Source organism: Anabrus simplex, chromosome 1, assembly GCF_040414725.1.
Source record: "Anabrus simplex isolate iqAnaSimp1 chromosome 1, ASM4041472v1, whole genome shotgun sequence".
NCBI lineage: Eukaryota > Metazoa > Arthropoda > Insecta > Orthoptera > Tettigoniidae > Anabrus > Anabrus simplex.
The window spans coordinates 343,409,069-343,426,013 of NC_090265.1; the positions used below are offsets into that span (position 1 = coordinate 343,409,069).

The 16,945-nt window shown below is 43.6% G+C and overlaps 1 protein-coding gene across 1 annotated transcript in view; it reads right to left on the bottom strand.

Annotated features, from left to right (window-relative positions):
* LOC136866073 (zinc finger protein ZFMSA12A) overlaps positions 1 to 16,945 on the bottom strand; it is a 99,812-nt gene that overhangs the window by 25,652 nt on the left and 57,215 nt on the right. The window contains exon 4 of the mRNA XM_067142768.2: positions 7,576 to 7,745. Within this exon, the coding sequence (XP_066998869.2) occupies positions 7,576 to 7,745 (170 nt within the window). The remainder of the gene's footprint in view (positions 1 to 7,575; positions 7,746 to 16,945) is intronic.

Consider the following 16,945-nt stretch of genomic DNA (forward strand, 5'->3'; position numbering starts at 1 on the left):
AGCATTAGGCATAGTGGCCTGCTATTTTTATGGAAACTCACTAATTCTGTGTGACTGGCAGTAAGCTGGCTAGCAGCAGTAAAAAGGGACTGTCATTATAATGATAACTGCACAACTCAATTTTGACTGGTGGTAGGGAAGTTGCCTGGTATTATAATAAAAACTCCTCAACTGTAACCTGTCTGAAAGTAGGAAATGGGTCTGCCATTGTAACTAAAACTCCCCAAATCGATTGTGACCGCGCAGTAGGCATTGGGGCCTGCAATTATAATGTAAACTTGCCAACTCGATTGTGAATGGCAGTAGGCAAGTGAGCCTGGCGTTATCATCACAACTCCGCAACCCTCACTTTACATTGGAAACAACGTATGTGGACCTCCCCATGCTATTTCTCGGATAAGGCCAAGAGACATGCAATTTTAAAACAATCTCATTTGCTGCACGCACAGTATTTACGTCGATATCCGTATACAATGTAGAATACCGTAGCGAAGCACGGGTACATTTGCTAGTAGAAGATAAAATAAAGTCGCCGGGGTAGTAGCGGAGTTGCTATGGTAACCATTGCGTCACTGGCTCTGCTGGTGAAAAGCCCTCCGCCCCCTGCCTCACCGGGCATGTGCATTCTTGTGATCTCCCAACAGTAGTTCCCTCCCCTGTCCCTTCACTATTGCATTTCGTTTCGGTATTTTCCAAATTCGTACGTTCCTCATCGCCAGTTGTTTCATTCCAGGCTTGTATCTATGTCATACTTTCATATGTGTGTCCTCCTGTTGTTATGTGACTCCTTCTCAGACTGATTCTGACGGTTCCGTCAGCTTCCGCTTCGAACGCTAGCACTGTACCGCGTCCGGCAAGCCATCTGATGACGAATGAACGTATCACTTCCACTTATATTATAACGTCTAAATTCAAACTTCATTCCTTGAGAAGCCTTTCTCGTGAACAGTAGAGTTTTTCTTCTGATTACGCAGAGCAAAGTTCTCTGCGAAACGTAAATAATTTCACCTTATTTTCTTGACACAGCATAACCCAAAAGCCTATATCATGTTTACAATATCATGTTATGGTTTGATAAGGTCTTAAAAAAATACTATGCAGCTTAACTAACATCGATGATTCTGACAGACATAAAAGCACTGTTGGGAGAAAAGACCTGGCACTGTGAGGTGTCTGAAAACCTTGGGGTCTGTAAAAGAAAGAATAAACATGGATTCTCAGATAATAACAGTATATAGTTTATAATATTATGATGTGTCTAGCGACCACGGTTCTCTTAACTGAACCGAGCAAATTGGCCGTGTGGTTAGGGGCGCGCAGCTGTGAGCGTTTATTCGGGAGATAGTGGGTTCGAACCTCAGTATCGCAGCCCCGAATATGGTTTTCCGTGGTTTACCATTTTCATACCAGGCAAAATGCTACGGTTGTACCTTAATTAAGGCCATACCCGCTTCCTTCACATTCCTAGCCCTTTCCTATTCATCGTCGCCATAAACCTATCTGTGACGGTGTGACGTAGAACAACCTGTAAATAAAAAGAAGAAGAAGAATGAAGGTATAAGCAAGGTCCACAAAGGGTCTGAAATTGGAAGTTTCCCAAGGTATCACAAACCTAATAACAGTATTATTAGTTTTACGTCTCACCAACTACTTTTTGAGATGCCGAAATTATGTCCCGCGGGATTTTTTTTGTGCGCCGATAAATATACCGACACGAGGCTGGCGTTCTTGAATACCTCCAAATAACACCGGAGCACCGAGCTCGATAGCTGCAGTCGCTTAAGTGCGGCCAGTATCCAGTATTCGGGAGATAGTGGGTTCGAACCCCACTGTCGGCAGCCTTGAAGATGGTTTTCCGTGGTTTCCCATTTTCACACCAGGCAAATGCCGGGGCTATAAATTAATAAGGCCAAGGCCGCTTCCTTCCTAGTCCTAGCCCTAACCTGTCCCATCGTCGCCATAAGACATATCTGTGTCGGTGCGACGTAAAGCCAACAGAAAAAAAAAACACCGGAGGCGGGATAAGTAGGTCAGACGGTAGAATACCGTACTGGCCTTCTGCGCTCAAGTTGGCAGGTTAGATCCTTCTTCAGTCCAGCAGTATTTGAAGGTGTTCAATTACGCCAACCGCGTGTCGATAGATTTACTGGCACGTAAAGAACTCGTACGGGACAACTTTCCTGCACCTCGGCGTTTCCAAAATACTTAAAAGTAGTTAGTGCGACATAAAAACAATAACATTATATATATATATAATAAGAGTTTTGTCCGTACATTGCTCAGAATTTAAAAATGATGGTATTTCTGTATCAGGTGTGTCCACAGTAACAAGGAAATGCAATTTTTAATTTTCCGTCATTTCTGTCTGTCTATCTGTATGTATGTACACGCATCACGAGAAAACGCCTGAAGAGATTTTAATGAAAATCTGTATGCAAAGTCGCTACAATCTAGGCCATAAATAATTTTATTCACGCTGAGTGAAATGGTAGTTTAGGGAAAGACCTAAAATTTAATTCTCAAATATTTATGTTATTAGTGGTCGTATCTTAATGAACATCGGTAGGCAAAGTCGAGGAGTAAATCTCTAAAATATAGTCTATAATTGTATTCGCGCTGAGAAAAATGGTAGTTTAGGAAAGGTCTACAATTTAATTCTCAAATATTTATGTCATTAGTGGTCATATCAGTAAATACTGCACCGAGCTCGATAGCTGCAGTCGCTTAAGTGCGGCCGCTATCCAGTATTCGGGAGATAGTAGGTTCGAATCCCACTGTCGGCAGCCCTGAAAATGGTTTTCCGTGGTTTCCCATTTTCACACCAGGCAAATGCTGGGCTGTACCTTAATTAAGGCCACGGACGCTTCCTTCACACTCCTAGCCCTTCCCTGTCCCATCGTCGCCATAAGACCTATCTGTGTGGGTGCGACGTAAAGCAACTAGCCAAAAAAAAAAAAAAAAAAAAAGTAAATACTGCATAACTAAAGTTATGTAATATTAAATTTCCGATCATGTATGTCTTATATAGGCCTATTGTTACCGTACCGGCTATGATCACAGAGATATTCACGAATTTGGATTTTTGTTACTAAGTCCATATCAGCGCCGAGTCACGAGGAAATGGATACACGGAATTTAATGAAAATAGGTATGTAAAGTCGGAGAATAAGGAATTAAAGTTTACGATATAAATAATTTTATAAGACGCCCTAATATCACGGAGTCGAAAGAACTAAATGTGAAGGCCTACGGTATAGAAAGCTCATAATTCATAAAATTGATGAACAATAACATTACATTAACCATTGTTTGTTGTGATGTGCTTTGTGTCTTCTGTTGCCACTCATCTCCGTCGCACCGACACAGATGGGTCTTATGGCGACCATGGGAGTGGAAACGTCTAGGAGTGTGAAGGAAGTGGCCTTGGCCTTAATGAAGGTACAGCCCCAGCATTTGCCTGGTGTGAAAATGGGAACACCACGGAATACCATCTTCAGGGCTGCCGACAGTGGGGTTCAAATCCACTATCTCCCGGATGCAAGCTGACAGATGTGCGCCCCTAACAATACGGCCAACTGCCCCGGTCGTATCGAGTGTAACAGTCTGCCTGAATATTGGCGCGAAGTAGCTGGGGAGTTAGATAACTTTCTTCTTTAGCAAGTCATTCCTCTGGTGTATACATTTTCTGATACTACTGGTACGTAACAAACTGGTTCATCATAGCATTCGAGCTATTCAGTCCTTACTTTGAGACACTGGTTGGAATGAGCAATGTGCATATTTAATGAATAAATGGCAGAGAAGTGTTCACGGCTGTCTGCGGCCTGGTCATTCCAGCTCTGGAACTTTGGACTGTTACATCGACACCGTAGTACTGTTCGTTAAAAGTGAGAAAATCTGCGGTTTTTCATTTGATCGAGTATTTTATATACCCTGACTGACAGAGCAAATGCAACACCAAGAAGGAGTGGTCAGAACTTTATGCCAATTGCAGGGTAGACTGACGTCACTGAGGTATGCTCATGATGTGAAATGCGCCGCTGTGCTGCGCACGTAGCGAACGATAAATGGGACACGGCGTTGGCGAATGGCCCACTTCGTACCGTGATTTCTCAGCCGACAGTCATTGTAGAACGTGTTGTCGTGTGCCACAGGACACGTGTATAGCTAAGAATGCCAGGCCGCCGTCAACGGAGGCATTTCCAGCAGACAGACGACTTTACGAGGGGTATGGTGATCGGGCTGAGAAGGGCAGGTTGGTCGCTTCGTCAAATCGCAGCCGATATCCATAGGGATGTGTCCACGGTGCAGCGCCTGTGGCGAAGATGGTTAGCGCAGGGACATGTGGCACGTGCGAGGGGTCCAGGCGCAGCCCGAGTGACGTCAGCACGCGAGGATCGGCGCATCCGCCGCCAAGCGGTGGCAGCCCCGCACGCCACGTCAACCGCCATTCTTCAGCATGTGCAAGACACCCTGGCTGTTCCAATATCGACCAGAACAATTTCCCGTCGATTGGTTGAAGGAGGCCTGCACTCCCGGTGTCCGCTCAGAAGACTACCATTGACTCCACAGCATAGACGTGCACGCCTGGCATGGTGCCGGGCTAGAGCGACTTGGATGAGGGAATGGCGGAACGTCGTGTTCTCCGATGAGTCACGCTTCTGTTCTGTCAGTGATAGTCACCGCAGACGAGTGTGGCGTCGGCGTGGAGAAAGGTCAAATCCGGCAGTAACTGTGGAGCGCCCTACCGCTAGACAACGCGGCATCATGGTTTGGGGCGCTATTGCGTATGATTCCACGTCACCTCTAGTGCGTATTCAAGGCACGTTAAATGCCCACCGCTACGTGCAGCATGTGCTGCGGCCGGTGGCACTCCCGTACCTTCAGGGGCTGCCCAATGCTCTGTTTCAGCAGGATAATGCCCGCCCACACACTGCTCGCATCTCCCAACAGGCTCTACGAGGTGTACAGATGCTTCCGTGGCCAGCGTACTCTCCGGATCTCTCACCAATCGAACACGTGTGGGATCTCATTGGACGCCGTTTGCAAACTCTGCCCCAGCCTCGTACGGACGACCAACTGTGGCAAATGGTTGACAGAGAATGGAGAACCATCCCTCAGGACACCATCCGCACTCTTATTGACTCTGTACCTCGACGTGTTTCTGCGTGCATCGCCGCTCGCGGTGGTCCTACATCCTACTGAGTCGATGCCGTGCGCATTGTGTAACCTGCATATCGGTTTGAAATAAACATCAATTATTCGTCCGTGCCGTCTCTGTTTTTTCCCCAACTTTCATCCCTTTCGAACCACTCCTTCTTGGTGTTGCATTTGCTCTGTCAGTCAGTGTAATAATATTGCTTGTAATCGCTACACTCCTACTGACGTTTTTGTAATGACCTATATTGACTTCAGTTAGGAAAAGCCACAAAGTGAGTCTTTCTGAGAATCCCGTAGAGAAGCACGGGTACATCAGCTAGTTATTAAATGACACCAGACTGAGCCGGGATTGAACGTGCCAACTTGGGCTCAGAAGGCCAAGCTCTACCCTCTGAGTCACTCAGCCCTGCTCGCAAACCAAATATCATTGGGATGGGAAGACAAAAATTGTTGATCAAGAGACGTAACGTTGGAGAGCCCGGCACAAATATTTGGAAGCAATGCCAGACTCAGTTCGGAGTCAGGTTGTCAATAACCCTCGCTCCCTATGGAGTACACACTTTTAGTCGTTTGTTAAGACAGACAGAGGATATCGTAGAAGTATTATATACACCTGCTCAGAGGTAATGAAAAAGACAAACTCATTTACTAATGAAGGTTCAAACGCACATTAAATGATCACTGTTCGATGAAGGATTGTTGGGGGACAATTAATATAGTTTTGTAAATAGCTGTACAAAAACAAAAACTCCAATAATTTCACTTCAATACAATCCAATTGCCTTATCCAAACCTGGGCGCTAGCGACCTTTCAGTGCCATCAGACAGGTTCAGAGACCACTGAGCCAGAGTTTACTTAAGGTAAGGCGCCCAGTTCATTTTCACTCCTCCTCTGACAAACTGCACGAGGACTACCTATTCTAAAATGGACCACATCCAATGGTGCTTAACTGCAGAGGTTTGGCGGGATCGGACGTTTGAACATGGATACGCTGTTGGCGAAATATTTTAATATCAGATCTAATAGTTAAAATTAATGCGTTTTGGTTGGTCATGTTTAATAAGTTGTTTAATTGAGTTGTACGTAATTTGAAACTGACAGTATCACTATAGATTCATTTTAGGTCATTTTTAATAACCCCCATATTGTGATGATTCTTTTCTTTACCGGAGGAGTTGGCCGTGCGGTTAGGGCCGCGCAGCTGTGAGCTTGCAACTGGGAAATAGTGGGTTCGAACCCCACTGAGGATGGTTTCCCGTGCTTTCCGATTTTCACACCAGGCAAATGTTGGGGCTGTATCTTAATTAAGGCCACCTCCGCTTCCTTCCCACTCCTAGGCTTTTCCCATGCTATCGTCGCCATAAGACCTATCTGTGTCGGTGCGACGTAAAGCAACTCGTGTGTGTGTGTGTGTGTGTGTGTGTGTGTGTGTGTGTGTGTGTGCGTGTCTGTGTGCCTGTGCATTTAATCTTAGTGGTAGAGTCTACGTATAATGTATAAAGAAGAGTCCGGCTTACTGCCTGAATTGTCGGCGCAGTGGCTTTCAGTTCGGAGGGCCCTGGGCTCGCTTCCCGGCCTGGCTAGGAATTTCAGTAGTGGTTGGTTAATTTCTCTAGTTCGGGGGCTGGGTGTATGTGATCATCTTAATATACTTCTACCACCCCAGAAACACTCCATAGTATATACATCCCTCCACATGAGATTGGCGTTAGGAAAGGCATCCGAGCGTAAAACTGGACCAGTTAATAGGCGAAAAGGTCGGGGAACAAGAATAAATAATGTTTAATGAATATATATTAATACTTATATTAACTATGGCTGGTAAATTAAAAACCCACGACGCTACATCCCTGATGAGCGAACGTTGCTCCTCCTGAAGACCTGCAGATTACGAGGTGACGCGATAGCTGGTAAATCGGAAGTATTAACTGTAATATTCGTTGAATGCGAGACTTGTAGTGCTGTGAAAAATAGTCAGTTGGACAGTAAGGAATTGGTGTGCACCTGAAGATCAATCGAACCTGGCTCAGACTAGATGAGATCGTTGCTCAATTTGTCTTGTCTAGGGAACCACAAGAGTCCACCATCTGACATGGCTGTTGTCTTCTTTCCTTGAATGTGTATCTCATCTATTACATTGTTACTCTATCCATAGAAATTTTCCTCAAATGTTAATATTACGAGTATAAATCGATATACAGACTTTTCATCAGAAATATTTCGGACATAAATAACTAACATATAGAAATTATCCTAAAATATTAATATTACGAGTATAAATAGATATACAGACTTTTCATTTGAAAGACTTCGCACATGAATAACTAGCATATAGAAATTATCCTCAGATATTAATGTTACGAGTATAAGTAGATTTAAAGACTTGGGATATAAATAACTAGCATGTACTGTACCTTGGTGTGTGTCATGCGGTGGTAGTAGAGGTTGCTACTCGCTGTGAACCTCTTTCCACACACCAGACACACATGTGGTTTTTCACCACTGTGTATCCGTCTGTGGGTGTTGAGTGAACTGGACGTGCTGAACCCCTTGGAGCACACCTCGCAGACATGAGGCTTCTCGCCTGCAAGGGAACGTAACATTAGAGTGCATATCATAGGATATTATCTCGTCTCGTTTGGTTCAGGGAGCTAATGTTAAGCCGGGCTGAGTCGGTCAGACGGTAAAAACGCTGGCTTTCGGTGCTCAAATACGTCAGCTCCTTGACGGTAGACTTTCCGGCACGTAAGAAAGTACTCCCTCGGGACAAAATTCCAGCCACTCAACATCATCTAAAACGTAAAAGTAGTTTCTGGGACTTAATATCGTAGTACTGTATTTTAATACGAGAGGCCTAAAAATTAGCTTTCTACGTGGATCATTGTACTGTAGAGAAATAATTCATTGCTGGAACGAAGTTGTATCCTGCTCCCATTCGAATACAGATTTTCCTATTGTCATTTCTTTACAGTAATCAAATCCGATTTGCCATTAACTCCAGGTCATTGTCGCCTGATTCATTTGTAAGGGAAAATGATAGTGGATTTTTTATTTTCGTAGGACTGAATACTTTTGACATATTTATTTAGCGTATGGCTTTTAGTGCTGGAGTTTCCGAGAAAACGTTCGGCTCATCTGGTACTCGGCTTTCTAGTTGATGCGGATGGGTGACCTGCTCGTCTGAATATTGGATGATTATGATAATGAGTTACGGAGAGAGTAAAAGCTGGTATCGGCACCTAGACTACTCCTGTGAATAACACTGTGGGGGTCTGCTCAATGTGTAACGTCTCCATTCGACAGTCGAATCACCATCGACAGCGTCATATTCCATCACTCCACTGTGGAGAGGTTTCTAATCGAATCCAATCTCTTGGCACTCAGTCTAGCAGGTAATAAGAAATTGTAGGCTATACTACCACTTCTCCTACCCTGACAACCAATATTCTGCTGGTGAAAATTTTTCCACCAACGGAATTCGAACCGTCTAACCACAGTATCAGGGCATAAAGACTTGGCACCACCAGGCGGGCACTTTTGACGTCACAACATATTACAACTCAGCCACTAGTGTTTGCTGCTTTGCCTCATCTACAGCCTGGACAGTTCTTGCCTCAGCACTAGAGCCACCCAGCAGAGATCCTTTTTTGCTAGGGGCTTTACGTCGCACCGACACAGATAGGTCTTATGGCGACGATGGGATAGGAAAGGCCTAGGAGTTGGAAGGAAGCGGCCGTGGCCTTAATTAAGGTACAGCCCCAGCATTTGCCTGGTGTGAAAATGGGAAACCACGGAAAACCATTTTCAGGGCTGCCGATAGTGGGATTCGAACCTACTATCTCCCGGATGCAAGCTCACAGCCGTGCGCCTCTACGCGCACGGCCAACTCGCCCGGTAGCAGAGATCCTAAAGCCGCTAGTACAGCAAACAGCGCTGGAAGGAATCTACCTCGTTTCGGTACAGGAATAATTCGAGTACGTTTGGAAAACACTGCTTTAGCAGAAATTCTCGCTCTTGTTGCTCGTACAGCCTTAGTGATGGCTACCTTTGGATTGTATTCTTCTCGAATAGATTTTTGCGCTGCCTTTACAACCGCTTTCCATTCTACAGTTTTCGTTTTATTCTTCATAACGTTGGGATATCGTTGTTTCACCATTCTGTACACGACTTCTTTCGTCAACAGCGACTTAAGAACTGATGGTTCAACTTCTTCCTTCAATCAACATGAATATTATAAAGCAGCAAGACACACTACCCGTCAGTGACGGCGTGTCACATCTCCTACCTAGTTCTTTTACAACTATGCAAATCGTCATGGAATACTGTTTCCCTCTACAGTTCGATGTATCATTACCGGGCCTACGGGATGCGGCAAGACAAATAGTTTACTCACACTCATTACCTCTTCAAATGGCATACGCTTCCAGAATATTTACATTTTCGCAAAGTCACTCTATCAACCGCTGTACGTCATTCTACAACTTATCGTGCAGGATCTGGTTAAAGCTGGTTTGAGGTATTTTCAATTTAATGCACGTGAGCAAGTACTGTCTCCAGATGGTGTGCTTCCTATTTCTCTCATGATATTTGACGGTGTTGCTACAGAACAGGAAGATATTATTCGTGCATACTTTGGTATGGGGCGTTATAAAAATGTAGGTTGTTTTTAATTATGCCAAACCTATTCTCGTGTGCCCAAGCAGTTAATATGTGGCATGTGTATGGCGATCATGCTAACACTGATATGACATTCTGTGTCTTTAAACATCTGTGTGCTACATGTTGGTTATTACAACGTTACGGCTTCTTAGTTATTGATAAAGAAATATATTGTCATCACGGACGGTATCGCAAGGGCTTTGACCATTTTATAAGCCTCAACACAGCGGTTACAGACTGCACTTGATCCGAAACCGACATCATGTCAATATCAAGCAAAGAGATTACGCAACGTATCATACGAGCGCGATTAAACATTCGACGTAAAATTAAAGAGCTCAAACGTATTCAAGCAGATAGTGATTTCCTTTTGAAAACGCAATTCGGTACAATCCTAAGAGAGATTTAAAAAAATTCTTGTTCATCGTTAAGCCTACTACAAGTTCTGTTACCACGCAAACATCTCAATATAAGTAGAAGCAGGATGAGGAAGAAGAAAATGAGAAGCAGGATGAGGAGGATCTCAACACATCTTTGTGATCAAAACAGGTTGAGTTTTTAACTGCAGACATTATTACAGAAATGCCTACTACATAAAAAAAACATCTTTCTTGTCTGATGTTATGATCACACCAGAGTATCGAGATCAGTTAAAGCAATTTTTTCAAAACACCTAAGTTCACTCTTTACTCCTTTACATAGAAACGCTATTTACAGGACAAACCGACACAACCTACGGTATTCGCTATGAAGGCGATTGTTTTAATAATAATAATAATAATAATAATAATAATAATAATAATAATAATAATAATAATAATAATAATGACCTTACGTCCCACTAAATACTTTTACGGTTTTCGGAGACGCTGATGTGCTAGAATTTAGTCCCGCAGAAGTTCTTTAACGTGCCAATAAATCTACCGACACAAGGCTGGCGTATTTGAACACCTTCAAATGCCACCGGACTGGGCCAGGATCGAACCTGCCAAGTTGGGGTCAGAAGGCCAGCGCCTCAACCGTCTGAGCCACTCAGCCCGGCGGCGATTGATTTCGTATAGATTATGCTGATGTTAAGATTAATGCCAACGTCCTATCATAAAAGGTTTGACCTATAAGCCTTCCAAAGTTTTCTTAGAACTCGTCTTCTCCCGGATACTCATGAGATAATTATTTTGTCAGATGATCTTAAGAAATATTAATCAATTCCTTTTGAAACTGACGCTACTCAACGTAATTACGAGAGGACAAAAACTATAAATTCAAATAAGAATCGCAAGCATCGAGAGTTAATTTCTAAGTTGTTTTCTTCACATCAACTGCCTGCACGTGGTCTCAGCGTCATCTACAAGCTTCTGCTACCCTATGTAGACGTAAGATGCCAGAACGACCCCAAGTTACTCGTAGAACGTCCGCAACTGCTAAGAGCCTCTCAGGATGCCGGTCACACAGGCTATTAATCAGAGATTCTAGAAATAGAGACGGAATTACATCATGCTGGTATTATTGAGTAATGGCTCCTCAAAGCAAGACTTCGCCTGTAAAGATACGCATCTCACATAAGTTAATAAAATATACCGAGCTCGATAGCTGCTGTCGCTTAAATGCGGCCAGTATCCAGTGTATTCGGGAGATCGTGGGTTCGAGCCCCACTGTCGGCAACCCTGAAGATGGTTTTCCGTGGTTTCCCATTTTCACACCAGGCAAATGCTGTCGCTTCCTTCCCACTTCTAGCCCTTTCCTGTCCCATCGTCGCCATAAGACCTAATTGTGTCGGTGCGACGTAAAGCAACTTGCATAAGTTAATAAACCAGCTCGTCACACTGCCAACGCAAACGTGTCATCACGCGTGGAAAGGATGATCTATGGCATGCCGACTTAGTAAAAATCATCTCTTATGCCTCTAGCGATAAGGGGGTTATAAGTATCTACTCACTGACATTGATGCAGGACCATATAGTAAGGGCCGACCGTTTCTTTAACGCGAGCGCTGCCGCCTTATGGCTGCCAGTCGGAGCTGTGACGTCGAGTAGAGTAGGATTAATGTAAGACCTTTTAAAACATCAAGCAACAACTGCATTATGTTACACAAATCCTATTTCAGCACGTGTACAATTTTTTTCATCATGTGAATCTGTTTTGGTTTTTCTCAGTTTCATTGCACCAGAGACGACAAGCGGTGCTATCAGTAGCGTTAAGTGACGTTACACGCTGCATAGCCTTGCGAAGCCTTTTTCAGCTGCACGTCTCAGTTCAGATTTGTTTTCACGGTAAGCAATGTCATTGTCTTCACGTCTTCATCTATTTATGCGTCTGCTTGTCCTCTCTCTCTCTCTCCGCAGCCATGATAAGTGTTCATACCCGAATTCAACTCGTTATTTGTAGGTCTGCGATATAGTTTAATGAGTTGATATGTAAGACACTGTCTCACTGAGAGTCTCTTAGCTAGACTCACTTGTTGATGATGTAGACTACATATTTGAATCTCCGACAGAACTGAATTTGCGTCCACTCACGCAGCACCTTCTCCCATATCTTCTTTATAGATCACTGCACAAATGTTTCTATCTCACTGACAGAAATGATATTTGAACACTGCAGTTTGGCTGACCTCCCAGCATGCATTGCGACAGAACCAATCAAAGAGCATACACACGTAGCGCAAGGATGTTCTAATCGTTTCTACAGCATGTTCCTTGAAAATGATTTATAATGATAGACATCATAACTCATGCAGATCAATAAGTTCACATGTTATGGTAGATACTCGCGCAACCATTCCTTCTTTTCACAACTCTTCACAAGCACTTTATCTGCTCCTGACAAATGAGCGTTCATGATCGTAGCAAGAAAGCGCCGCAGTCCCAGATTCTTTTAATCCGTTTCATCTGCCTTTTATCTTCACCTGTTTGCAGACAGTAAGAGAAAGGTGGGCTAAATACTAAACTGATGACATTTGGTCTCTACAACACAGTGCAATCCAACACAACTTCGTCTCTGAATACACCTTTCTTTCCGTTCACTTTAAATCCTTGAATATAAACTATTAATGTTTTTGCCATGATTAAATAAAAATCACACAACCCCCTTGCACAGTATCTTATCGACTACGTAAAAATTCCTACTCATAGCATGTCCACGTGATCACTGTACGTCAAAACAGCGTGACCTTAATATGTTACATGCTCTGGCGTGCCATCTCGTCTCACTCGTTAGACATAACTGTCTCAGTAGATTAAAGTTTCGGATGTGTTCTGAGCATAAGGCATAGACCCCCAGGTCATGTCAAAACTACTGTAGGCTACTAAAAGTCTCTAGAGTTCAAATCAATAAACTTTAAAATTAAAATCATAAACTGATTGTTCCAGTCACCAAAACACACGTGAAGGCCAACTTGGAGGTTAGCGCAGCGAGCCATGTGATTACTGGAAGAGTTTGCTCTGAGCGTTAAAAAACACGCGGACAGACGTGTCACAACCTCTCACTCCGAAACATACATACGTTTTTCTTCAATAATACTAGTGTGAAGAGGAGAAGGATGAGAAGAAGGAGGATAGAGCCTTTTTTTAAGTGGGTGGAGGAACAGGAGGTGCAGGGGGATACAGTCTCTTGGGACGAAAAGTAGGACGAAGATAGAGCCCCTTCCTGTAGCAGAATTAGATGAAGCCTACAAGATTGGAACCTTTGAACCTAAGCTCAGAAAGCGCACACTACATCAGCTGGTGTCGAACTCGACCTTGTAAGGTTAAGGTTATTACAAGATATTAGAATCATTCCGTATTGACGGTTTTCACTTTACAAAGGAAATTTAATGTGTCCTCCTATTCAATACAAATAAACTGTGTATGTGTACTGTATGTATTGAATAGGAGGACACATTAAATTTCCTTTGTAAAGGTTAAGGTTAGCCAAGGAGTCGAACTCGAGTCTGAGAGGTTAGCCGGGAGGGCCTGTAAGGTTAAGGTTAGCCAAGGAGTGGAACTCGAATCTCCGAGGTTAGCCGGGTTGTCGAAATTCGAAGTTAATAATTGTGAGTCCCTGAGCTAGTTCTCCAGATTTAGCTCCATAAGAGCAAAGTATAGGAGCCATCTTACCCAGTAGCTCTTGCCTCAGCTCCTCAGAGTCAGCCCAATAAACCCAATCGGGCCCGAGTTACAGTATGTGAGCCCCTGCGGTAGCTCACCGGAGTTAACCCCATATGGTCGATGTATATAAGCGATCTTGCCTAGCAGCCCTTGCGTCAGCTCTTCAGAATTAGTCCAATAAGACCAATAGGTCCTAACTTACAAGATGAGAACCCCTGAGGTATCTCTTGAAAGTTAGACACATGAGAGCAATGTATAGCAGTCATCTTGCACAATAGTCCTTGCGTCAGCTTCCTATAGTTAGTCTGATAAGATGACTAGGTCCTAAGTTATGTTACCCTCAGGTAGACCACTTGAGTTAGTCTCATAAGAGCAAAGTATAAGAGCCATCTTGTCTAGTATGGCAGTTAGGTTAGTCTGGGGTCGAAAACAGCCATCTGGCCTAGTATGGCAGTTGGGTTAGTCTGGGGTCGAATCCAAGCCTGTAAGGTTAAGCTTGTACTTTTATATGGTTAGCCCTGGCGACGAACTTGGAGCTTTGAGGTTAGCGCCCCTGTGAAATTAAGCCTCTTATCTGATCCAAGCCTGTAAAGTTAAGCTTGCATTCATACGGTTAGCCTGGTGGTTGAATTTTAAGTATGTAAGGTTCAAGTAAATTACGCGATAACGTCCGCTGTTAGATTAAGCTTGCACTTTCTTGGGCATCGAACTTGGGTGTGCAAGGTTAGTAACTCCGTGAGGTTAAGCCTGGAGTCGAATCCAAGCGCGTGAGATTAAACTTGCTCACGTAGGCAGTGTTAGGTTATGACGTCATGCGAGGTTAAGCATGCACTCTTACTCAGCACATCCGTGAGTAGGAGATCTCCATCCAGGCGTGCAAGAGGAGGGGGCGGCCGAACTGTACAATATTTCTACTACTCATACTGTTCACTCGCAGGTACCACAGCCACATAATTACCTTGCGTTTTCTTTACAAATTTGTTGAACGTGCCTTCCTGCCGTGATATTTCTTTCTTCTTCTTACGCTTTTCCTTTTGAGATCCTGATAAGTATTTTCAATCCATGTTATGTTTCGTTATGCTATACCACGAAGGGAAAAGCATGGTATTACCCGATTAACACGGAATCAACAAACACACTAAGCAGACAGAAACAGGAACTACACGGAGGGGACATTCTTGATCGACAAAGAACTAGAATTGCAGTGGTGTTCGACTTTGTTTCGAGAGTGTAGCGATCGAAAAGCATCAATAATTCAACTGGAAGCTTAAGAGATTTTAAAGAAGGACTCTCTGAACGGGAAATTCATCTTGTTTTTATTAATAACCATTTTACAGGAGGTGACAATGGGGGGCCCCATCAGCTCGGGGCCCTCCGCAGCAGCAGATACTGCGGGGGCCTCCTTAAACCCGCCTTGGTTCTATGGCTCACACTGTTGCAAAGGCCTCATTCGGTGTCTTGCTTCTATGAATGAGGGAGGGAGATGTAGGCCCCCTAGTGGTAGTTCCACCCAAAAATCAGCATTAAATGCAAATGGGACACGTGTCAGTCTATGACGCAGAGCCAACTGGGACAAAAGTAAGATGGATGAAGCTTTGATATTGCTCAGGAAAGTAAAACTTTAAATATATGTTGAGAGTCACTGCGGTATTTCGCGGAGAATTCTGAGGAATCATCTGAAATCTGGTACCAGCAAATGAAGTTAGGTACTCATACCATTCTTACCGAAGACCAAGTTTGTGGAAAATCACAATATTAAGCACCCTTTTAGCAAAGTATAACAGTTGTCTGGCAGAGAATGATTTAGTGCTGTTATGAAAATATATCTACGACTTTCGAAAAGAAAAGCCCAGTCTGTAAACTCTGCAGGTTCTCAGAAACTGAATCCTGCAATTGTGATAGATTATTTTAATAAATTGGATCTCGTCCTTTCCAAATTGGACTTCAAATCTCGCCCTCAGAACATTTACAATATGGACAAAACGGAAGTTCGTCTCACCTTACATCACTGACAAACTTTATCTCGAAGAAATGAGCCAAACGTGTGCATATTGTTTCTTACGAACATGCTGAGAATGTGACAGTGATTGCATATACAAATGCCATACGCAATGTGATTCCTCCAGTTGTGTTTTTTAAAGGGGTTACGTACAGGAAATTATTCAAAACTGGATTTCCTCCCTGTTGAAGGGTATTAATGTTAACTAACGGAAGTGTGATAGGAAAATTTTTCGTGAAAGTGGATTGAATACTTGACAAAATACGAACCTCCGTGTCCACCTCTACTCATTATGGATGGAGCTAAGTGTCGCCTAGATATTTCCATTGTGGATAAAGCAGAACACGAAATGACTCTGTTTTGGTTGTCGAGCAGCATTACGCATGAGCTATAACCACTCGATGAGATCGTATTCCGGGCATTCGACCACTATTGGGACCAGCAGCTTTTACACTTCTGGGGGCAAAATCCTGAGGATCCAGATAGACAACTTACAAAGTGTTCACTCCAGTTTGGGATAAATGTATGAATCTAAGCAATATATCAAGTGGGTTTAGCGCAAAGGACATTTATCCGTTCGATCGCACCGTGATTCCTGAAGAAGCGTTCGCTCCAAGTTCTGTGACACATCGTGAAGAAGAACAAGACGTGGAAGACAACGCACCGCTCTCCAAACGATTGGCTGCTGTATCTCCTAGTAATAGAGGCAGTGCCAAAATGAAAGATAAATGAACTCCCCATTCCAAGAATTGATGCCATCACCTTGCAAGAAAATTTAAAAAATGTATTCAGCTCCTTGAAGAAAGGCCATCAACTACCGAGCACAACAAATAAGTACAAATCTGTTTGGAGGGACTACTCAGATTCATGAAAACAATCAAAGGGAAGTTGAAATCAATCAACAATCTACGTCCACATCTACTGCAGCAACAACCCCAGATATACGCTGGTTTTGTGCTGCATGCCAGGAAGAATATCTGGCGGACATGAGAGCTTGTAAAACTTGCCGGGTTTGGGTGCATGAAATACGTATGTGTTGGA